The 23,795-nt window shown below is 32.0% G+C and overlaps 1 protein-coding gene across 2 annotated transcripts; it reads right to left on the bottom strand.

The window, feature by feature from the left end:
- Positions 1 to 6,626: 6,626 nt before the first annotated feature.
- Positions 6,627 to 22,029, bottom strand: LOC132723763 (uncharacterized). Of its 2 annotated transcripts, XM_060708539.1 has the most exons (5): positions 21,852 to 22,029; positions 19,719 to 19,892; positions 18,781 to 18,970; positions 11,174 to 11,349; positions 6,647 to 10,326 (listed from the first exon to the last, which is right to left on the bottom strand). In XM_060708539.1, exons 2-5 carry the CDS (start codon positions 19,888 to 19,890, stop codon positions 9,638 to 9,640), a joined length of 1,227 nt encoding a protein of 408 aa, XP_060564522.1. In that variant the 5' UTR covers positions 19,891 to 19,892; positions 21,852 to 22,029; the 3' UTR covers positions 6,647 to 9,637. The 2 variants fall into 2 exon arrangements, with proteins under 2 accessions (XP_060564523.1, XP_060564522.1); XM_060708540.1 differs by lacking the exon at positions 21,852 to 22,029 and having other exon boundaries at positions 6,627 to 10,326; positions 19,685 to 19,818.
- Between the last annotated feature and the right edge of the window lie 1,766 nt (positions 22,030 to 23,795).

The following is a 23,795-nucleotide window of genomic DNA, read 5'->3' as shown; positions in this document are numbered from 1 at the left end:
ATTATAACAATTATAAAAACATCTATATAATAAAAGCTATAGAATGATCGCGCTATTTATTATTCAGCACGAGATAAACCTTTTAAGTTTCACTTGTTTTTATGTCCTATTGAATTTCGAAGAAGCAATGCGTAGAAGAATATAAGAATACCAAATAAAAGATTAGAACAAAATAGTTGGACTTTTGCTAGTTTAACCAGTACAAAATGCAGATTTATTTGGAATCTAGATAAACACTTGTTTAAGTTAAAAATATCAGTAAAACATTAAAAAATCGTTTTGCTAAGAATTTCGCTTAAGTCGAGGAATGCTCCCCGAACCTGATCATTGGCCACTGTATTCAATATACATTAGTCAACAAAGGCTGTAAAAATATATTTTTGAACTCCAATAATTACTAACTCCACCTAAAGTTAGATGGTGACTCAAGGTATCTACTAAACAAATATATAATATCATCTGGAACGGCTGTTTGGTGGAAACATTAAACTGTGAAGATTAGTTGAATATCCCCATCCAGCCAGCTATATTTAACACTTCTTTGGGGGTATCTCATTAAGATAAAAAAAATCTGACAATTGGCGAATGATACTTTTTTAAATATACATAATATTATATCATTACAATTTCATTTATTTTAAGATTACAATGATTCAAACAACGTACACGTACTTTTTCTGTTACGACCAAACCCCCGTTCATCGGATGTCAGTCGTCGTATTTTCATTAATTACTTTCTGTTTTTGTGTGAAGAAACAAACATCACAATACAAGTGAATTGAATTTGAAGAAGTGCATCATGTATGCTTGTAGAAAGACATTGAAGACACGAAATCTTATTAAAACAGGTTGATATACTGGTTTATAGTCACAACATGTTAATGAACATGTTTAAGACAAAATGTTAAATAAAAAATGAAATAAAAGTGTGTAGTAAGAAAAGTCAGACTATTTGGTGGTAATTAAAAACAAACCGAGTCTGCAATTCTTACAATGTTATTTTGTTGTGCTTAATGCTTCCGAGGCAATTCACTTTCACTTTGTTTCCAGAATTTTTTACTTCACAACAGCAGGTGTCAAGTGCCGTGTGGCATTCGTAAAAAGTTGCCCCGTATTTCACTTCAGTGTTGTTATATTTTCTGGTCCTTCGGGATCATTAATGCCAACACTATAAAGTGTTGAGAATTGAGTACCGCTCTTGAGTACCGCTCAAGCCGGTGCTAGGGGGCGTGAGGGATGTTGCACCTATTCATTATCCCTCATGTACAGACTCAATCAAAGCGAGTCTGCAATTCTTATGTTATTTTGTTGTGATTAATGCTTCCGATGGTTCACTTTGTTTCCAGAATTTTTTCATAACTTCTGTCCAGGAATAGGCCCAAACAAACCTAACTTGCAACATTTTCAATTTCGCCGTTTTGAAGGTTCTATAGGGATTCCTTGTTTTTCTTTATTTTTAAAGGGCCCTATGAAAATTTGCATGGGACATCTGTGGACGAGTTGTTAAGTTTATTAACTTCAAATCACTTGCTCCTTTCCACTGTAAGCTAAATCTCGTGAAAGACTTTGTTTTTTTTTCATGTAATTAGCTTAAAGCACGCAATTGTAATATATATATTATTTATACCTGAAATGAAGTTAGACGATTGGAGATTGATAAATAGTGAACACACCGTGATAATCTCACTTGAGATTAGAGAGTAACAAAGAACACAATTCTATCCTAAGATCGATGTCATAGTAGGAAATGATTTCCTATAAATCGTTTGGAGATATATATTTTGTCTATTGTGCAATTCGTTATGGCATTGTCCTAGGTTTAGTTTGGGAGATTACAACAAACAACAGAGTGGTTCCTCTCTCTGACTATAAAGAATACAACAACATTTGTGTAAAAGTATAATGTACTGAAGGTCTGCAAAGATAGTACAATCTTGCAAAACAGATAAGATTTTCTGCTATTTACACCCTGTCGTTATCTCCCGTATAAGACATTTCGCAGTTTGCGTACTAAACGGCGTCAATGCCGCGCGCCTTTCGTGTGGGAAGTGCGTTTTGCAATTATGAATGAAGTTGTAAATTCATACGCTACTATAAAAAAAATGTGATACACGAAAAATTAATTTTCTTTATCTCTTTCCTTATTATAATCAATAATTTTTGCTAGAAAAAGAATCAAACACTGACTCAGACGTCACAGACAAGAATATCTAGTTCTCGGATAACTGTTTGGCAAATAAACGGCAGTGTCTCACTACCACGGTAAATTTAGATAGTCCAGTCTGTATTTGCAGCCGGTGTAAGATCCTTACAAACATGAATCGCGACAACATTTTACCAATAAAGGTTAATTCAGTTAAGAAAGTTTATTTGCAAGTTTTATTTCTACAAATTGAATTAAAATGTTATTTCCACTGTTTACGTTAATTATTCATGAAGTTTTCGTTTCATATGACGTTAAAACTGGATGTAACAAACTTTCATTTGTTTTAATCATTTTTACACAAAAGTGTTAGATTACAACATAACTGCTGTAGTTAATGAACAGAGTTGATAAACCTTTCCCGCATGTTTAAAATTTATTGATGCTTTGGATTTACAACTTGATACAATTCATTTATTATTGATGATGAAACGTTTTTCAAACCTTTCTATGAATTTGCCAATTAACAAGTATTGTGCTGCACTTTAAATAAGTAAGAAAATGTACTATCCGCAAAAAATGTTCTTATCGCAGCTGATTAACCTATAATAGTGTGTCTAAAATTAAAGCATGACAATACTGTGAGTTGAAATCATTAATTTTGCCCCCATCCCGAATCCCAGCAGAGGCTTGCGAGGAAGCTATCCAAGTTGCTTATAGACTTAAACCCAGCTGAGACACAATCAAACCAAATTTGCTATTTTCACATTCTCCAGGTCTCAGAGAAAGGTATGTACAACATCCAATAAAAATATAGCGTTAGGGCTTACTTCGTGGCAGAGAAAATCTTTCGCGAAGATATAAAAACAACCTGTAACTATTTAAAGAAAAGTCATAATCTTTGCAAATACTGAAGAGTAATAATGTATGATAACTAAAGAGCCAAACATGCGTGTAGACTACATTTGTTCTGTGAATAAAATGGAAACAAACATGCACTATTAGCATTTCCTAAAACAGTAAAATTACACGTTATAAACATGTTTGAGCGGGACATAATGTCAAACAACATCTAGTTAATGTTGTGCATGTCATTTATTTCATAAATGATCAGTTACCAGTCTAAAACAGGAAATTCCTGACATTTATGAATTAAATACGAAATGTGTGTGTGTGCGCGCGCATGCGTGCGTATGCGTGTGTCTGTGGTTTTCTTTTCGTAAGTTTTGTTTAGTTGTTGTTGTGTTTTATCAAGTTTTTGTTTTTTTGAAATTTGTTGGGTTTTTGTTGGTTTTAATAATTATAATAAAGACTTAATTTAACGAGAGAACTCATTTGAACAACATTTCAATCTTCCATGAGGCCCTCAACAAGGAACAATATAAATTTAACATATTCAAACTATTTAAATACATAAATGTTAATACATACAGGAGATTGTCAATTTGCAAACATTGATGTTTGATAATATCTCGAATAAAAGGTTTTGAAATGGTTCACAGATATAGCAGACTTGATATAATCAGAGAGGCCGTTTCAAATACAAGATCCAGAATATACAAAAGACTTACGAAATTATTCAGTATTTAGTTTAGGGGTGTAAGGTTGAAAATCAGATGATGAACGCAAAATGCGTGTATGAACATCTGATGATAAAATGAAATTATTCAATAAATAGGAAGGCGCCTGATTATTCATTATTCTAAACATCTTAATAGCTTTTTGAAAAACAACCCTCTGTGAAAAGGTCATCCAGTGGAGTTCAGAAGAGTTTAATGGAACGGCCTTGATCTATTGACCATGTGTTATATACCCAAGGTCCATTCATTGTCCACTGCTGTGATAATTAGCAAGATCGTTAAAATTATATTCATGGGTTGGAAAATAGGAGTAAACAGTCTACATAAACTTTGTTTTGAACCTCTGTTTGAAAAAATGTATCGACAATATATTTCTATTTTTATATGCTCGATTATCAACCATTTCCCATGATTAAAAATATTTTCAGCTAGTTAACAAAATAATGTTTGGTTATATTGTCTATTTATAAAAACGTGACGAAATATTATATGGTAATTGTTATAAATAACGTATATGTTTTACAAATATTTATCTAAATTGTTAAAGTGACATTCTGCCTATCCAAGGATAGATAGCGATTGAACAGGTGAAAGTCAAAATATGTTTTTATTTTGACATAATTCCTTTTAATTTAATAATTTACTTTGCATAAACAATAAATAATGCAAGGATCCAAGCAAAAGTTCTGTAAATATCCATTAGAATTTACCTGTAACTTTCAGATTATTAAAAGAGTGGGGCAGTCTTTTTATTCTTTTGGCAGATTTAAATTACAGCCTGAACATTTTCCAATATCAACTGTTGGTCAAACACCATTTCTACAGTCAAACTTTTAAAAAATAAAGACAATTCAGCTGAACTTGACTATAAAAGTATGAACATAATGTCATTTAATCATGTAAAGTTTTAATTAAAAGAATGCATTATCAGTTTATCGTGCTGTTTTTATATAATGTATTGTGTTAAGATGTTTTTTCATATCTAGCACAATAGTCTTATCACACAGAAATAGTATTTTGGTCAAGAACTCCAGTCACTCACCTTTATGTTTCGTTTCGTTAAAAGGTTGACTTTAAAACTGGAATGTGGTCACCTGAAATTTAGTTCGAAATATGACACAATTGGTAAGGGTGAATAAGGTTGAAAAAAAACTTCTCCAAAGTAAATTATGTTTGCAAGATATATTGTTATAATGAAATTTTTGTTAAATGTATAAACTGTTCGTCATAAAGTTTCGTATATGTATGCCTCATGGGCTTTTAAGCCTAATGGTTTTGATTGAAATAAACTTCTAAACTTCTTCTTCATATCTAAAATAGTATACGGGGTGAGATTTTCGTAAAGAGATTGTTTACCGGAACTAGTGATGTCCTTTTAAAACGACCTACAATTTTTAAACTGACTCTTAAGTGTGAACCGCGATAAATTTTTACCAGGACCATTAAGATAGTAAAAATAATTGTTGGCAGTTTGAGTTAAGCTTCTAATTAATTACCAGAACATTCCCTTGTTAACTCACTTAACAAAACGTATGAAGAAAATAGAATTACTTCTAGAACGATTTAAGGCATTAATAAATTGGTTCGTTTAAATAATTAAAAATAGTCTATCTAAATTAAACACTATCTTTTACTTTTATTTCCGTTGTTATTAAATATAGACTACAAAAAACCTTATAAACAGCCTAAAAGTACTCTGTAAAAAGTTAGAATGTAATTGTTATGGACTTTATTACAATTAATAATAAAATGTTTCGTAATTTGCAATACAATTCGTAATACAAAAATAATTTGTTAGGTTAGTTGGATGACTCTCATACATATACCGACAGTTAGAAGAGGAATATACGATTAAATATAATATTGATTATGTAACCTTTAATTTGAGGATATGACATAAATGATTGAATAGAAGTGTTATATGGATATGTTACACATGTACTACCGCCACTAGTGAAATATGATAATTTTCATACAAGATGAAAATAAATCCTGTATTAATAGAAAAAAACCTTGAATTTTCTGTTCATTGTATACCTTTTCTCTTTTTTAACCTGATGAATAGAAAGTATTCCCTTTTAATTTTTTGTATTGACTGAAATTAAAAGAAAGTAGTCCAGCAAGACACCAGTGAAAATACGAAAAATATGTTTCATGAAAAATACATGAATTCCAACATTATTCTACCAATAAAAAGTTAATCCAGTTAAAAAAGGTGAATTAGACTTTCCATTTCCACAAAACAGAATTAAAATGTTATTTCCACTGCTTAAGTTAATTATTCATGAAGTTTTCGTATCACATGACGTTAAAACAAAATAAATGTAACATATTAACATTTGTTTGAATCATTTATGGACTTTTACATCACAAGCACGTGTAAAATTGCATCAATTCTAGTGTTATATGGATATTACTGATTATTTATTGGGCATTTCATTATTGCTGCTGAAGCGAAGCGTTTTTCAAACCTTTTTGTATGAATTTGTCAATTAACTAGTATGCTGCTACACTGCTAAGGTGTAAACAATGTTCTTATCACAAATAATTAAACTATAACATTGTATCTAAAATGCAAGGGTTCTGTCGAAAACATTACGATGCTATGCGCTTGAGATATATTTCCTGTACTAAATAAGCTTGATTAAGGGGTATTCCGTGGCCGATTTTTAATCACTTGCTCTTCATCACGTAAAGATCTAATTCCAGTTTGCTTACAAGTTGGTGCAAAATAGAAAAGATCCCCAGTTAAAGATTTGCATGACATTTATAACATTAATGTTCAGTTACCAGTCTATAAAAGACATTCCCATCCACTTAAGAATTCAATACGAAAAATGTGTTTGTGTTTTTTTGTTGTTGTTGTTTTTTTTTGTTTTTTTTTTCATTTGATACTTCCTTTTTCTTGTTCTAAAAGATCAAGATAAATGAACGAACAATCCAGTATGGAACGACCAAGTTCACTAGTTTGAAGACGTGGAATATAACCGAGGTCATTCGTCATTCACTACAGTTTCGAGAGATTATATAGAGTTTATTTGGCTTGTTTTTCGTCGTACGAACACTGGAAAGATCTTATGGCGTCTTTCCAGCTTTCTTCGTGGAGGAAGATCCCAAGTACCGCACCGTGTATAATCAGGCCACGAACGGGCAACGACGTCCCGAAGCTAGCTGGATAGCTTTCCCACATGTAACCATCCAAAGTGCGGGAAACTTAACGTATACCGATAGAGCTCGACTCCTACAATAGTCCTTATTAAAATGTACATTTTCTTACTGGTAAAAAATCTCTTAAGTATATTAATACTTGTATGTCCGGACAGACGGAAAAATAAATTCTAAACATTCCCGGTGTCATTTTAAAATGCTTTACTTCATTAAGGACCATATTGCCCCGCCTATGTGGCAAAATGAAACAATTCACCAGAGACGCTTTCTTATAATAAAATATAATCGCGAAGTGTTTTGACAGTATCAATAAAATATCTAACCAATAATGTATACATGAGGTAAACAAAATTTTAAGAGAAAAAACAACAACAACAAAAACGTTTTGTTTGGTCTCCTCACAGCGGCTATTATTTCACATTATAATATGTTTTTGACGTCACCGCTTTAAAAAATAATGAAATATGTATGTATCCATAAATATTATTTGTGAAATACTGAATTTGTATTTTTGAAATTTCCAACTTAAGTAGCACGTAGATAATTTCCTGTTTTATAAGTCGGTAAAGTTTATCTGAACTATAATAAAAATGAAGTAATTCATACAAACTGTATTGTGTTATCATTTCAGATCCCCAAAATAGTTTCTCTAAATAATTACAATTAGAATACAAACGCTATGGTGTTTGATTCCTACGCACATGTTGATAACAATAAACTGTTGAACAAAGTTAATTTAGACTTAACCCATTTTAACAAGTTTATGAGGTACTGAAATTTTAACACTATTAGATTTGGGTGTTATTTCAGAGGGTTTATCTAAATTATTTATAAAGGCATTATATCGCCTTCGCCGGTTCGTCAATTTTCAAAATTTGTAGGAGTGTTTGCCTTGTTTCTAGTAAAATAAATTGAATAGTATTGTTAAATTTCATCGCAGTTTATTCCAAAGCATTTATACGTATATAAGTTATTATAGCAATAAAAATGCTGATAGAAACGACACTTAAAAGTGACAAAAAGATGTATTTTTTGTCCTAAAAAAACAATAAATAAACAAACTCGATAACATCTAACTCGAACATCTAACTGCATAAAATGGTGACTTCCGCATAATAATTATGTCATTATATAATACCAAGCTAATTCTCCTCCACATGTGGAAATGTATTCAAGATGTTCGTCAATTTTGTTAGACCGAAAAGTAAAACATTTCAAATTTGAAAAAGTACAAGTTTAAAGATCTCCGAGATGTTCGAATTTGGAAACACTTTCAGTATTAAAAACTGTTTAAGTCGATAGTGGAAAATAGTCCATTTATAACATTAAAACGTACAAATATTTAATTCCATCAAAAAAAAACAATATCAATTAACTTTGTTGATAATTTCATTTAAAAAATAGGTTTCCAGGTTTGTACCAGTAGGCTAGCAGTAAGATAGTAAACATTGATTGTTGACAGATTGAGTTAAGCTTCTAATTAATTACCAGAACATTCATTTTAAATGTTAACTCATTTAACAAATCTTATGAGAAACTAAAATAACTTCAAGACTGAATTAAGGCATTAATTAATTGGCTCATTTAAATAAATGAATATAGTTTTTTCTATAATAAACACTACCTTTTATTTCATTTAGAATCAATTATAGACCTCAAGTACTAACATAAATTGTTTAAAAGGTAGAACAAAATTGATTAGGAAATTATCATTTATTTGGCAATCCGCAGAAACTCCTGAACAATATTAGTTTACGAATAATTCTAATGAGAGGTATATCACTGGGCAGGACATGAAATAGATGCATGGTTGGTTCAATCGAGCGAAATAGTTGCAAAGTTGTCAAAATGGCGACCAAGTCATAAAAAATTTACAACTCACGCCCGCTCGTTTTTGTTGTTGTTGTTGTTTTGTTGCCCCCCCCACCCCCGAGTTAAAATGGGTTTGTTATGTTATTTTGAAAATTTTTGAATACGTCCATTCATAAATGATATATATCTGACACATTCCGTTTAAGGTTTTCAGCTTCCTGTATTCTGATTTGCCGTAGTTATTTAAATCATATTTATAAACTGATCCTGTTCATATTTTGAGACTTGATAAGTGACTTATCTGGCCGGTGTTCTACTCGTTTACTGAAGTTCATTAAACAAGGCAAAATGTGTTTCTTTGCATACTGTACAAATGTTTTAATTTGCATGCTCCAATTTAAGATCAAGTACACAAAAATGTCTTGATCAAGCGCATTTCGGTTGCAAAATCTTATAGTATCCGCAGAAATATAATTTGTAATGTTGTTTGTTTACTGATTTAAATGAATGAGTGGAAAAACGACCAAAATCACATGTCAAATCTCAAATATGAACTCTTTAAACTTAAATATGATAACGTTTGTCCTATACATTGCATTAATAAATGGACACCATCGAAATCTTCAAAAATAACAAACAAAACCACTTACCTGAACAGAACTTGGGTGGGCGTTAAATCTTTCATGATTCGGTCGCCATTTTGTCAATTTTGCAGCTTGAACCAAGTATGCAACCACCCTGTATATGAATCAAATGATGCAAATTTTCGTTCAACAATAATATTTTTTACCTAGAACAAATTTTCTACTTGAATGCACTTACTGGTTCTTTTTTCCGCATACATGTAAATTATTTTAACAGCTATTACCTAAAATATCAAAATTGTACATAATATGAAATCTTTGTTTATCTTTGTTATTTCAAGCAGTTAGATTCAAGTTTTACTTCTACTGTGGATCCATATTTTCTCACAATTTACTGCAACAACCGATCGGTTAAACATTCGCTGTGATGTTCCGAGAAATCTGCAATTTTTTCCCATAAACTTCGGGATGGGTTTACCCTCAATTAATGTAAAATACACTTCAGAACCATGTTGCAGCTGTGCTGTCAAATATCGCAATATGGATTCAACTACAGTCTCGTTATCTCCAAAAACATTTCGTAGGCCATAAACACCCTCGTATTTGTTGTGTATACAACCATAGCCAACTACAATGTTATCCGAAAACGCTACAACTGTTGTAGCATCACGACACCAAGCACGTAGACTTTTCTCCCTGTCTAAATTAAGAAACACTTGCTTATCATAGTCCAACAAACAAGACCACGTGCTCTCAGTTACTGGCTGTAAATTGTATGAAGATTGAATCGAGTTATTCATATCACTGGTCATAATAGTACAATAGGCATGAAGCTTGAACGATTCATATTTAAATCCTTGTTTTCTATACCATTTGACGCTACCTATCAGGCTATCAAGACATACAATTCTCTGTCCAGCGCGTTCGAGCAAGTCCCTCCAAATCCTACCGCCTATACCTTTGTGTCGAAGGTCTTCCCTTACAATAAAGACATCAAGGTGCAATGTGCTAGATCCCATATCAATAATTCCGCCAAACCCTAGAACAAATTAAATTTCCAATTAATATACATGTAACATGATAATCAAAGGTGTATACTGCCAACCCCGTCACTCGCCGTACACCCCATACACCCTTATCCCTGTGTTTGCCTTTTAATTAATAACTCTTAAATGTTTATGTTGCTTTTATTGAATTGTTAATAATGAAGCTTCGTCCGTGATTCGCTATTGTCCCCTTTCCCGTTTCGTTTGGTGCCCTACCTGACACCTTGCCGGGATCACTGGTCCCGTGATGCTAGATTTTGTTGGGGTGAGTTCTTTAAGAGTCGACCTTCATTTTGACCTTTGTTCTCATATATCATTAATTAAGCAATAACATTTTAGTCAGGATATGTGTTACACCCGAAAACCTGCAGAATGGAAAATAAAATGAATGTATGGACATTACTTGATGGCAAACCGACTCTTAATCTTAATTAGTGTCGTGTCCAGCTTTATAAGTGTCATCCAAGGAAAATGTTGTATTTCTTAAAAATTATGTGTGTTAATTTTCAAAGAAAAATAGTCAATACTATATAAAATTCCGTCCATAGTCGCCTTTTAGTTTCCATAGTGCATCATAAAACCGCGTTCGTAAAAATAGCTTTTTTTAGTGACGTAATAAAATGAAATAAATCTTGCCACCAAGTACATTGTATGTTAGTACTCATCCGTAGCTGTTCTACAGAAATTAGAAACATACTCCGGTCGCTCCTATCGAAGTTTCTATTTTTGTATAACAGCACGGACGAACACTTACATATAAATTATGCACAATAGTATTTCAAACCGTTTTTACTATATAACAACACATACAATGTATTTTTGAAATAATACTTTTATTACCTACTGGTGTATCCGAATGATCAGCTGCAACAATGAGAAAATCAGGGTCAAGAAACTTAACAGCTTTGAAATCAAACTCTGAATAATCCCACCCATCTGATTTTGTGAACACTACGAGATGTTTTTCGTCACCTGGAATCGCCGGTCTTATTGTCACAGGAAATGCCTCCATGTTGCTACAGGATAAGAAAAAATATATGATATGAACTCTGTTTCACTCATCCCTTTATTTCACGCTCCTCAGCAATGTCACAGTTGGTGCCATTCTTGTGCCTATTGTCTTTGGTAACTATGCTAAACAAAATGTTGGTTAGGTAAATTCCTTAAAAGTTGCTTCCCGTGTTTATTGTAACTATCATATTTTAGCAATTGACATACTTATGGCAAATAGAGTAATTTTGAGGTTATAAAGCTTCAGTGGTCGCATAGTGCAATTACATGAAAGCGAAGTACGACCCCGGTTAAATTAATATATATACCTTTAACAATAAACAAAAGCGATCAGTGATCACAAGTGTTCCCTGATGATAGTCAATTAAGTCGTTGACCAGTTTGATCCCTGTATGTCACGGCAACTGTGTAGCATACTGTGGCTTCTGCATAGCAGGAAACACAAAACAAATATTAACTAAAGTTTGGATGCACATACAGACAAAGAAGTGATCCTTGTAAGACGTGGCTATTTTTTAGAATGTATCAGTTACTGCTTAGCAGACAACACAAAAATCATTCACACGTCAAGGACCATAATTCAGCTAAAAAGTATTCAGAATGAAAACTCGTGTAATGTGCGCATGTACTTTAGCTACCAATTAAATCCTGTCAAGTTTCATTCAAGTTTTAATGAAATTGCACCAGTAGTTTTGAGGAGAAGTCCTGACAAGTTTTGTAACGGACGGACAGATGGATAGACAGAATAGAAGTGATCCCTATATATCGCCGCTTCTGTGTAGCAGGCGACACAAAAAGGTGTGTTGCAGCTGAACACGTTAAAGGAGGGGGCGGGGTAGAAGATTAAAAAGCTTATTATTAAAGTATTTTAGTAACTGAGATTCGATTGGCGATTTTCACTGTATGTGTACGACAAAAATTGACCTATTAAAATCATTAAAAAGACTGAAAAATTACCTTTCCATTTTCTATGAATTCTTTAACTTCTTCGCTTTTTATAGTGTTAAATCAACCCAAATAACTCCGTTATAACGTTTTAAAATAAAAGATAAAGTAAAACATACATTTCTTAAGTGTTTTTATTTGCAAATGATAAAGCCAAGGTCAAATATTGGCTATTTATAGACATCTATTGGCTATTTATAGACATCACTAGTTCATAATGTAGAGCATTTAATAGAACAAGTTTGTAAGATAAAAACATTTAAATCATCAAATTATATGGGTATTAACTTATAATAGTGACTGATAAATAATAACTTTCATTTATTAAATACTGTTTACACTATGCAGCCATATCTTTTCAGGATTTATCTTTAGAATGGATTTATTACACAAACGTATGGTCGTGCCATGAAACTTGCAACTGGCATTTAAACAGCTAGGTAATCGCTTATTGTCAAACATAGTCCAGTCAGTCTGTAAATCGACCTCAAACAAATTGCAACAGAAAATATTTTACCTGGTATAGAAAGTATATGGAATAACATGAATCATATCAAAAGTCTAGAAAAATCTAAGTTGCGCAACATAGAAAAAAAACGGGTTTTTATCGCGTTATTTTTTGTGATTTTTTTCTGACGACAACGGTCTTCCATAGGCGAACAAAGCGTCTCTGATACTCAGAATAGCGACTGCATAATGGCGACAACAACAACAAAATAAGTGTTAACAAAATAAATGTCAGTAAAGTACACTGTAAAGTGGGTTGGTATATTTTCCTTAAAATATCACAGATCATAATAGGAATTATTAATGTGGGGTCGTAAGTTTATTATGAGTATTTGTTGAAAATTGTTACTTGTTTTACCAGTTCTTTATCCGTTGAAGGTCAACAGGTGTTTCAAGCGATGTGTATTATACTTTTCATGGAAAACAGTTTAATTTATATAAATTACAACTCTGATTAACTCCTGTCTAAGTAAACATTCAAAAACGGCCTAAATTGTGTATTTATAACAAGTTAATTTCGACAGTATTTTTAAACTATGGAACGCCATTATCACTTTAATTATGACGAAGTACGTTAAATAAATTCTGAATAATTTAATCATGTTTCATTGTTAAATGTGTATTCAAGGTTGCTTTTTTTGTATTTCTTAATAGTTTTTTAAAATTGTTTTACATATATAATGTATGTAATGTTATTATTATTTCAGGGGTACCGCTTTGAGGTAGTCTTCATTGATGTATGCTTGATTTTGAAAATAAAAAAAATCCTGTAAACTATATGTACACTAAATGAGTAAGTTTGCTTTCCTGTCCTGTGCTTACATTTGTAATATTTTTAAATATATAACACAAATATCAAACATTATCTTTTACTAGTTTAAGTGAATATTAAACATGGAGGAAATAGAGCGTCATATGCATAATTCAATATATCTGAAATTATTTTCAGTTTTTAATAGACATAGAAGAAATTTATACATGAAGAGGTGACATGAAAAATTTATCAATAAACAAACGTGATTTCTAGTTATGGTTCATGATTGGCGATGTGTATGAGTTCAAGGTAAACATGCACAGTTGATCCATAATTTAAAAGAATTTTTTTTATGCATACAATAGCACCTGCGCGATTTTGAAAAAGTGCATAAGATTAATTCACAGCGATATATTAGTATATATATTAGTATTTCTTTCGGAATGCACACCTAAGTTGACTATAGTATAATTTTATCACTTTTAAAATCAAAATTTAAGCAAATACATGTAACAATAAAACATCTGTGTATTCTATAGAACCTTATTTCACGTAAATATGAAAATAAGATTCTAATCCTTTCAAACTTGAAGTAATTTCTATGTTACAGATTTCATCAACACACAAGAGCCAATGGGTATGCCCGATCATGTGTTCTGAGGACACTGTGATGTATACGAGTAAAAGGTAAAGATGCATAGTTGAGACATTTGTTTCACAAAATCACTTTAATGATATTTCTCATATAAGCAAACTTTTAAAGTGTGTCATAAATTCCATATAGTAACATATCAGTGCAAATATTTTTGAATGCATGCACGGATGGGCATTAGAAATGCTTAAAATTGAAAGGTGACATTTTTAAACTCAATATGTAACTTTATCTTTACGTTACTTCCAAACACTTTTACCAGTAGGTATTTTATATTTATAATTTTAGATTAAAACCTTAGAAAATAATAATAATATCTGTCATATGTTGCGGTTCGGGACGGATATTCCGATCCGAACCGCAAACATATGTCAAATATTTTTTCTTGCATATTTTACGATATAACATTATATTTTGATTTCTTTATCTTAATTTTCAATGGGAATTTATGCCATTACAACTGAAACTATTTTCGTACAACAGCTTATGAAATTACAACTTCATTCATAACAGTAAAATTACGTCATCCTGAAACCCCAGTCACACTAGAGCTTAAGATTACTTGCGACCACCGGCGACTTGTAAAACTGACGATCACCAGCGATTGTCTGCGACCAAAACCATTTTTGAACAGATAAATTTACTTTTGCGAGTATCTTAACACCAGTCATCATTGACAATCGCACGACAGGTCATAAGCAAACGTACGATGGTCTCAAGATTGTGTGGGATTACTTACGACTACCCGTGACCTGTCATGCGATCACCTACAACTAGTCGTACGACCATCACACGATTACTAAAGACTACTCAAGATTATCAGTGAATAGTGGCAATTTGTAAAGACTGTCGTAAGATTGTCGCACTTCTGAATGACCATCGTGCGACAGCCTAAGACCTTATAAGATCACTAGCGACCTGTTTGATCCCAAGGAGGTTTTTGTGCAAGCTCAAAAACCTCTCTACGACTGAAATGGTAGTGGGACCTAAATAAGATAGCCTGCGACTGTCAAAGATCACCGATGACCGTCGTAAGACGTTTTAAAGATTGTCCGCGACCAGAGGTCACTGGTGATTGTGAACTGGTCTTCACTGGTCGTAAGCTCTAATGTGACTGGGGCTTAAGCGTGACATTGTACAGCACGCGACTCATCTGGCACCCCCTATGCCAGATGAAATTTCCGGCATGGGTAATACTAACGGGATCGCCAGTCTGATATGCAAGAAAAGTGTGTCATATCAGCAATTTGGATCAAATAAATACACCTAAACAATTTTAAGGACAGCCTTTTAGGAAAAATACATCTTATAATAACACATACTGTTCTGGGATAACTGAAACAATACGTAATCAGCTACCAATAACCAGAATACAAGAATGCAAGGGATGATCCAGAAATACCCGTAATTTAAACAATAAATTCAATAATATTTATTCAAAGTTCATATAACAAACACTTTATTACTGCGTAATATATCCTCTTTACAAGGAAACAAGAATATGATAATTAAACACAGTATGCCTACCATATAAGCCAACATAGGATTTGTCACATTATGCAAAAAAGGTTGATGTTCTATTGTTCTTATACATAGGGAATCCTCCCGATGCCATTCACTGTAAGTGTACTAACAACCTAAACCTATGACTATTGAACTGCTAATTGCTTTGATTGCTGTGATTCATACACATGATCATCTTAAAGTTGAAGGCATAAAATATATGATTCTTTTAATTTAATTAGATAAAAAGTGCATGTAAAAGAAAACAAATAAAGTATGAAAAACAGCACATAATCGTCACTTATAATTATTTTTTTTAAATCGCATTGAAATTGTGCAAGGCCGCATATGACATCATATGAGCCGCGTCATGACAAAACCAACATAGTGGGTTTGCGACCAGCATGGATCCAGACCAGCCTGTGCACCCGCGCAGTCTGATCAGGATCCATGCTGTTCGCTATCAGTTTCTCTACTTGTTATACGGTTTGTAAGCGAACAGCATGGATCCTCATCAGACTGCGCGGATGCGCCTGCTGGTCTGGATCCATGCTGGTCGCAAACCCACTATGTTGGTTTTGTCATGACGCGGCTCATATTTGTATTTTTCAATCGCCACAGCGACGGAGAACGTTAACTTCAGGCGTATTCTTCTATGCCGCAAACGATATGTATTTACCAACAGTCTGGTAAAAAAACTTCTTTACCCCTCAAAAAGTTTTGTATGCATAACTAACAAAATACTTGTGTCGAATGTCTTTTATCATATTAGATGTTTCTATGGTAGGCTGTCTAAACAGTTGACAAATGTTTATGAAAGTGCCGTTTTCCGACGCCTTAATGAAGACGTTTTTGCATAAATAAACGTTGCAATTACAAATGATTACACAATAATACAATGTTCAAACGACGTGAAATTTAAGCAGGCTTTACATAAACCTTCGGCAAATATTGGACATGATCCCTTTTTGTGTCGGACACTTTGGTGTATTATAAATTTCAACGAACATCGTGTTCTTTGAGTTGCGCTGCTGTGGTGTATCCAGGGTTATTTAAGGCGGCCTGAGACGGTACTGGATGTTTATAATCAATTATATTTGGCAATTAAATAGAAGAAACATCGATCTTTGCGCATTTATAAAGTTAATGAAGAAAACATAAAAAGTTATCAGAATTATAAACAAATTTGGGGTAATTCTGGATCAACCTCCATAATTATAATGTAAAAAACAGATTTTATAAATCTTACAATATCAGTTATTGTTGTTTTTTTTTCAAGATGAATTCCTGTCGGATTTGTTAACGGCTGTTTGATGATCATACAAAGACAGTTAAAGGCAACGAAAAGGAATGCATGGGAATAAATGCTGCCAGTGAGAAATAAAATGACAGTTTAGAAGTTGAATCCGAATAATATATTCACATTGGGTGTAGAAAGATGTACTGTAACCCACATTACACTAAAATAGACACTAAGACAGAAAAAGAAAACACTGATGCCACCATTTAGATCAATGACTGATAAGTTTTCATACAAAAAAGATTGTTTATATTGTGGTCAATCTTTAATAAGTAAGGGTAAAACAAGGAAGTGTGATGTTTCGCCAGTAAGGACATTAGAACCTACTGTTTTGAATATGTATACAGAGGAATGACTGTTTGTCTGATACAGTGAGAGCAAGGATAGAACAGGTTCACGACTTGCTTGTAGTCGATGCTCTTTACCATCAAACATGTTAATGCTCCTCTAATTTCAGAACTGGAAAAGATATACCAGGGAATTTCAGGTGCTACCATCTAGTGATAAAAAGTGAAAGATTGGTCGACCAGAAATTACAGAAGCGAGTGACGCTTTGTAAAAGTCATGACATTCTTGTGCTTATGCTTAGCGAAGATATTTTACAAATTAAAATTTGCAAATATTTTTTTTTACATTTTATGCTCTTGTGTATCAAATATTTGAAATTGACCTTCCAAAAGGTCATTGTCACTTCTTTTGACCCAATGTCATGATGTTATATAATGACTCAGAAAAAAATACAACAGATGTGCTTGAAAGTATTCAAGTTAATATAAAACTCAATATTATTATCATAGATAATATAGATTTCCTTAATGTTTCTTTATTTTGTATAAATTTACCCCACCCACTAGCTGTACAATGTTAATATAAATATTTCAATATATGCATTAAATATTGATGGAATGTAAATTAAATTCATAAAACGTTGAAACTTGACAGTTTTCACATGTACGTAAACCATTATGTATTTTCTGTTTAATATCATATAACATAGAGCTTTCAATAAATTGTTGATCTACAGCAATGTAAAAATATAATATTACCCCACCCACTTAAGTTAATTAATAAATTTTAGAAAGGTAAAAGTAGTTTCTTTAAACAAAAACAACTTTTTGATTACTTTATGTTACTTTAGGGATAGATTAAGCTATATTTTTAAGCATATTATATATAAAACTGATTGGAAAATTGTATGGGTGTATTACATTAAGTTCAAATTAAAAAAATAAATACAATGATACCCATATATTTGATCTCAATTTTTGAAAACATTCTCCAATTTAGATTTTTCTAGACTTTTGATATGTTATACAATATAGGTCTGGGGTTTCAAAACACTCAAAATATTTTCTGTTGCAATTTGTTTGAGGTTTGGCTCTATTTTGAGCTAGAATGACTGGACTAACAATGAATAAACTATTTCCGATCCATCGGGTATTTGTGTTGTCATGTGTTGTAATATAGATTCAACTACAGCCTCGTTGTCTCCAAGCAAATTTCTTATACCATAGTTTTTATTAGATTTCTTATGTATAAATCCTAACCCTACAATATTGCCATTAAGTATGACTACAAATGCCTGAGCTCCACAACAAGATAGGCGTAGATATTTCGCGCGGTCTACATCTAGAAACACTTGTTTATCATACTCCATAACACTAGGCCACATATTCTCAGACAAAGGCTTAACATCATATGGTGAGGACTTAAAAGCACCTTTCATTTCCCTAGTAACAACAGTAGAATAAGAATGCAATTTGAATGTCTCATACATAAATCCTTGTTCCTTATACCACTGGAGACTTTCATAAACACTATCAAGGCAAACATTGGTATCTCCGGCCCGTTGAAGTACAGCCTTCCATATTTTACTGCCAATTCCTTTGTGCCGAAGATCATCTTTCACTATTAATGTATCTAAGTACATAACAGATGGCGTAACCCTTGTAATACCCCCGAAACCTGGAAAGAAAAGCAATAATTATAGTGCATAACAGACGGCAGAAACCTTGTAAAACAACCAAAAACAATGGAAAAATACGCCATACTTTTAGTACATGATAGATTTACATATGGCGCAACCCTTGTAATACAACCGAAAAATTGAAAAAAAATATCAATTACCATATTGCAACATAGAAACAATAAGAAATATAGCACGGTAGTGTTATATCAAATTTATCCAACTTATATTACACCATAATTTAAATTCTACTAATCCTCATTTTAAGCAATCATTTTGTCACTACATTTCGCAATGTTGCTAGCGCAAGCATTATTGATATATATTGATAATACAATTGTATCTATATCATCATATTTCACATTTTTTGTTGTCACCTTATCATTATGAATGTTTGGGGTGTTATATTTAAAACTTAGCTTCCATCAATCACTGAATTATTTTTGTTTTGTGTAATAATAATAAAAACTATAAATGAACATCAATTTCATATATAAGAAAGCCTTTCTTCAAAATATAAATGGCAGCGATGCAAGTCATGCAAATACCTTTAAATGCAAATGACAACATTATTTCCCATACTGTGTGGTCCATTGAGTATTTGCAGAGGTTGATTGGTTTTTTTTATCATCTATATTTGACATATTTATAATAATAATAATGTTCTATTACTTTTTACAATGCGATTGTTCAATAACTGAACATCATTTTACCGTCAGATGATTTTACAAACAGCAATTGTCCTACCGACTGGTATACCGGAACAGTCCACCGCAGTTACAAGGAATTCAGGATCGATTGCAAAGGAGCAATTGTAATCATACTCTGAATAATCCCATTCATCGGCTTTAATAAAGTCGAGCAGGAAACCCACATCATCTGTCACAGCTTGTCTTAGCATTACAGGAATTTCCTCCATTACTTTAATACAAAACAAAAAAAACAAAACAAAAAACAAAACAAGCAAAGTATGTCCCATTTTATATAAATCATTTGAGTTATGATTTTACTACTTGTTAAAATAAATACAATTAAAAAGAGACCGAGAACGGTCAAATATAAAAGAAAGAAAAGAAAAAATATACTACAGGATTCGTACACAAAATTATTACAGAGGATAAATTTGAAATAAATTATAAAATAAATATCAGTTTATGGTAGCAGGTCCCAAATGTGAAAATTTTAGATTTTATTTAAAGAAGTAAAATTGAAACTAGCACAGACATTTACCTTAAACTTTGGATGATTAAAGAGAATCATGATTGAAAACCAAATTGACAGAAAAAATGGAAATTACCAGTTTTGCGCCATTGAAGCTACCTTCCATGTCCCCAAATACGGGCTTACGCAGAATTCACCATTTAAAGATGAAAATGGTGAAATTTTGAGTTTAAGCAGAAATCATAAGTCATATTGTTACACTTGTTTGTTGTAACTGTTGTTTTATTTCTTTTCCTTTTAGTTTCGTTTCATAAATGAAACAAGTAACACGATAACTAACACAATAAAATTCATTCTGTGTTTCATTTTAAGCAAGTGCTTATTAACAGGTTTGACTTATACTGTTGTCCTCCCCTAGAAGTAGCCCAACAGTTCACTTAGACAGTTAGCTTAGATAAAGACATTAATACTCCAAAAGATTTGAATTGTTAAATTACATACGTATCTGTTATGATTAAGGATTTTCATATGTGTTTGATAATGTTAATACTATTGATAAAAATATAGTTTAATATGAGTTTAGATGTCGTATTATTGATTATTTTAAACAGGAATAGCATGCTTCTTTAGAAAATAATACTGTATTTGTATATGTATAAAACTGTTAAAATCAGTTTAAAGTATGAACCTTATTTGGACATCTTGCAAATATGTTTTAGATTTTATTTCTGTAGATAAAGAATGAGTAGTTTGTCTTTGTGAGAACAAACAGGCAGATATTCTAGAAATATGATTATTTCAGAAGAAATGTGTTGTTTATGCTGTAATACTTCAGCTAGGCACTGTTCAAAGACGAATACCATTTTATATTTGTATATGCCGTTGTTATAATGCAGAGCAGGGTCAAATGCTGGGTTTAACACAATATTTAAAAATGAAATATGTCAGAAACCCGTCAATTATAAATTTTTACAATTATTGAACACAAATATTAAATATGAATTAATTCAGTTATCCAAATTTGTTAAAGAAGCCCTTACTTTGAGAAACACAATGTTACAAGTTGAGCGTTAAACATCATAATTGCCCATTCTCATTTTCGTATGTCTGTACTTTTTATTTCGTATTAAATACATTTATTAATGAATGTTCTTGTTACTTAATAAATTTTAATTATGAAATGGGAAAAATATGACTTCTATTACCATTATATTGATGTTATGTTTGTAAATATTATTGTATTAGATAGAGGATGTACAATGTACAAATCTATTAAAGTATAAATTTGTTCTATTGTGTTCTGTTCCAACATCTACATTGATGTACATTGTAGTATGAATTTGTATGTAGCAAATAGATTGTATTTAACTTTTAATAATACTTACAGCAATGAATAACAATATAATAACTATCTAATTTTATATGACTTATATCCATCATGTTTTATCAAATAATTCTGTTTTCATTATAATTTAACAAAAGATCTACATCAGTAGCCTACAAACTGGAGATGTACATGCAATTCAGTCGCGGATCCACGGGGGAGGGGTAGTTATAACCCCTCCCCGAAACACAGACGCTACACACACGCACACGTGCAACACATATTATTGAACCGACTATAAATAAATAAATATTATCTTGTAACACACAAACTGACAAAGAGAAATAAAATAAAACATAATATAAGGCCAGGTTTGAATACCGGTACCTACTTACTTCTTATTTATGAAATTCACGCAAATTTGACTCGTGGCCTCTTCAGGAACAAGTAGATCTAATTTGCCACAACTTTAAGGTATTTGCATTGCCCCCAGTCTAGGTTTCGTTGTCAATCATATTTGGAGTTTTTATAACAAAGGGAGACAACCTTTACTTCATAATTTTCTATAATACAACGTGTCAAGCTGGGTATTTTCACATAGTTTAAAAAAAATAACATTTAAACAGAACAAAAAATGATTTCTTTTTTTTGACATTTTGACAATAACAATCAAAACAGATATTAAGAGCGTCTTTAAAGCTAAAGATCAGTCCGGCCTAGAGCTACATTGTGTAACCATCTAACCTAACCCAGGGTACATCTAGAATCCATCAGCATACATCTTCTTCATTCATTTATTTCTTTATTTACATGACATTCCATTAGATCTAGTGTTTACTGTACAATGCAAGTAATAAGCATTTGCGTTCTAATATCGTTCTGTATCATCATCTTGCATCTGACAAGGTCATATAAATATGTCATATTCACACGACATATTCAAAGGATAGGTCTACTGAATAAGTCAGCTGTTATCACATGTACATGCAAATCTTATAATGTTTGTCAAAGTAAATAGTAAAAGGAAACTTGCCTGCAATGAAGTCTGACTCTAAAATAATTGCAGATGTGATCAACAAAACGATGTTACTTTTCAGATAGAAAGGCAAAACTTATATTTGACATATATTATGCTGAACAGTTGTATCAACTGAAGTGTACATGTAAAAAGGATTTTATCACTTAAAAAGTAACTTAAAAATCATTTGAGTATAATTTAGTAAAGATTCTTGACAGAGTTATGTCCTCTTGTCTGGAAGTAGGGATAATGGTCTTGTTCAATACCTCACAGGGTATAAAAATAAGCGGTTTGTACAAAAAGTTAATCAAACTTTAGTTGATAAACGGAGGAATAATCTATCTGAAAGTGGGGATTGTGAAAGTTTCATAGTAAGATCTCAATGGGTATAAAAAGTAAACAAAAGGGCCACGATGGCCGAGTCACTCACCAGAAACATCTATTTTTCAGTGTTAGAAATTATTTCTCAAGTCAACTTGCGGAAAGGCAAGTAAAGTTTAACTTTAACTTGCCCCTCTAGTTACACCACAGATATATATATTTAGCTCCATGACAACACTGATTGTTTTTCGTTTCATCTTCATAATAAACAATAGGGCCAAAATGGCCTTAGATCATTCATCTTACCCACCATTACATTGCTCACTATATAAATTGAAATATTTTGTCCTAATATTTTGGAAATGCTTTGTTAATGTTTGTTATCTATGTTGCAAGTGTGTTCGAATGAGACTATGTAGAATAAATGACCACATAACAGGGTCCTTTTTGATTGGACAATTTTTTTTGTAACTTTTGTAAATGAATACACAAATTGTCACATGCAACATATGTAAGGTGTAGTCGTTGAAGTTTACAGTTTGGGACAACTAATTTTTAAAAAAATTCTATATGGTAACATAACTGTACGACACAGTACGTCAAAAAATGACAATAGGTCTAACATTGTAAAAAATATCAAAAATAGGCCAGCAAAGTAGGTCAAATGATAACAAAAAAAGGTCAACTGATATCAAAATTTAATTCAGCATCATAAATTACACCCTTGGTCCAAATTTCATGTCTGTGCATCAAAAAGCAAGAAAGTTGGTCAAATATCAAAAATATCACAAGTAGGTCAACTGCAATCAAAATTCTATTCAGCATCAGAAATTACACCCCTGGTCAAAATTTTATGTCTGTATGTAAGAACATTGGAGCTAGTAAAGAAAAATCTTGGAACAACTGCATCTAAATTATGAATAATTGTAACTTTAATAAGTCTTTAGCTTAACTATTATTATTTATGCATTGTGGGAGAGCTATCCTGCTTACCAGGGCA

This window comes from Ruditapes philippinarum, unplaced genomic scaffold (genome assembly GCF_026571515.1).
Source record: "Ruditapes philippinarum isolate M1 unplaced genomic scaffold, ASM2657151v2 ctg561_1_1_1_1, whole genome shotgun sequence".
NCBI classification, from domain to species: domain Eukaryota; kingdom Metazoa; phylum Mollusca; class Bivalvia; order Venerida; family Veneridae; genus Ruditapes; species Ruditapes philippinarum.
This window is presented reverse-complemented; position numbering and strand designations above follow the sequence as displayed.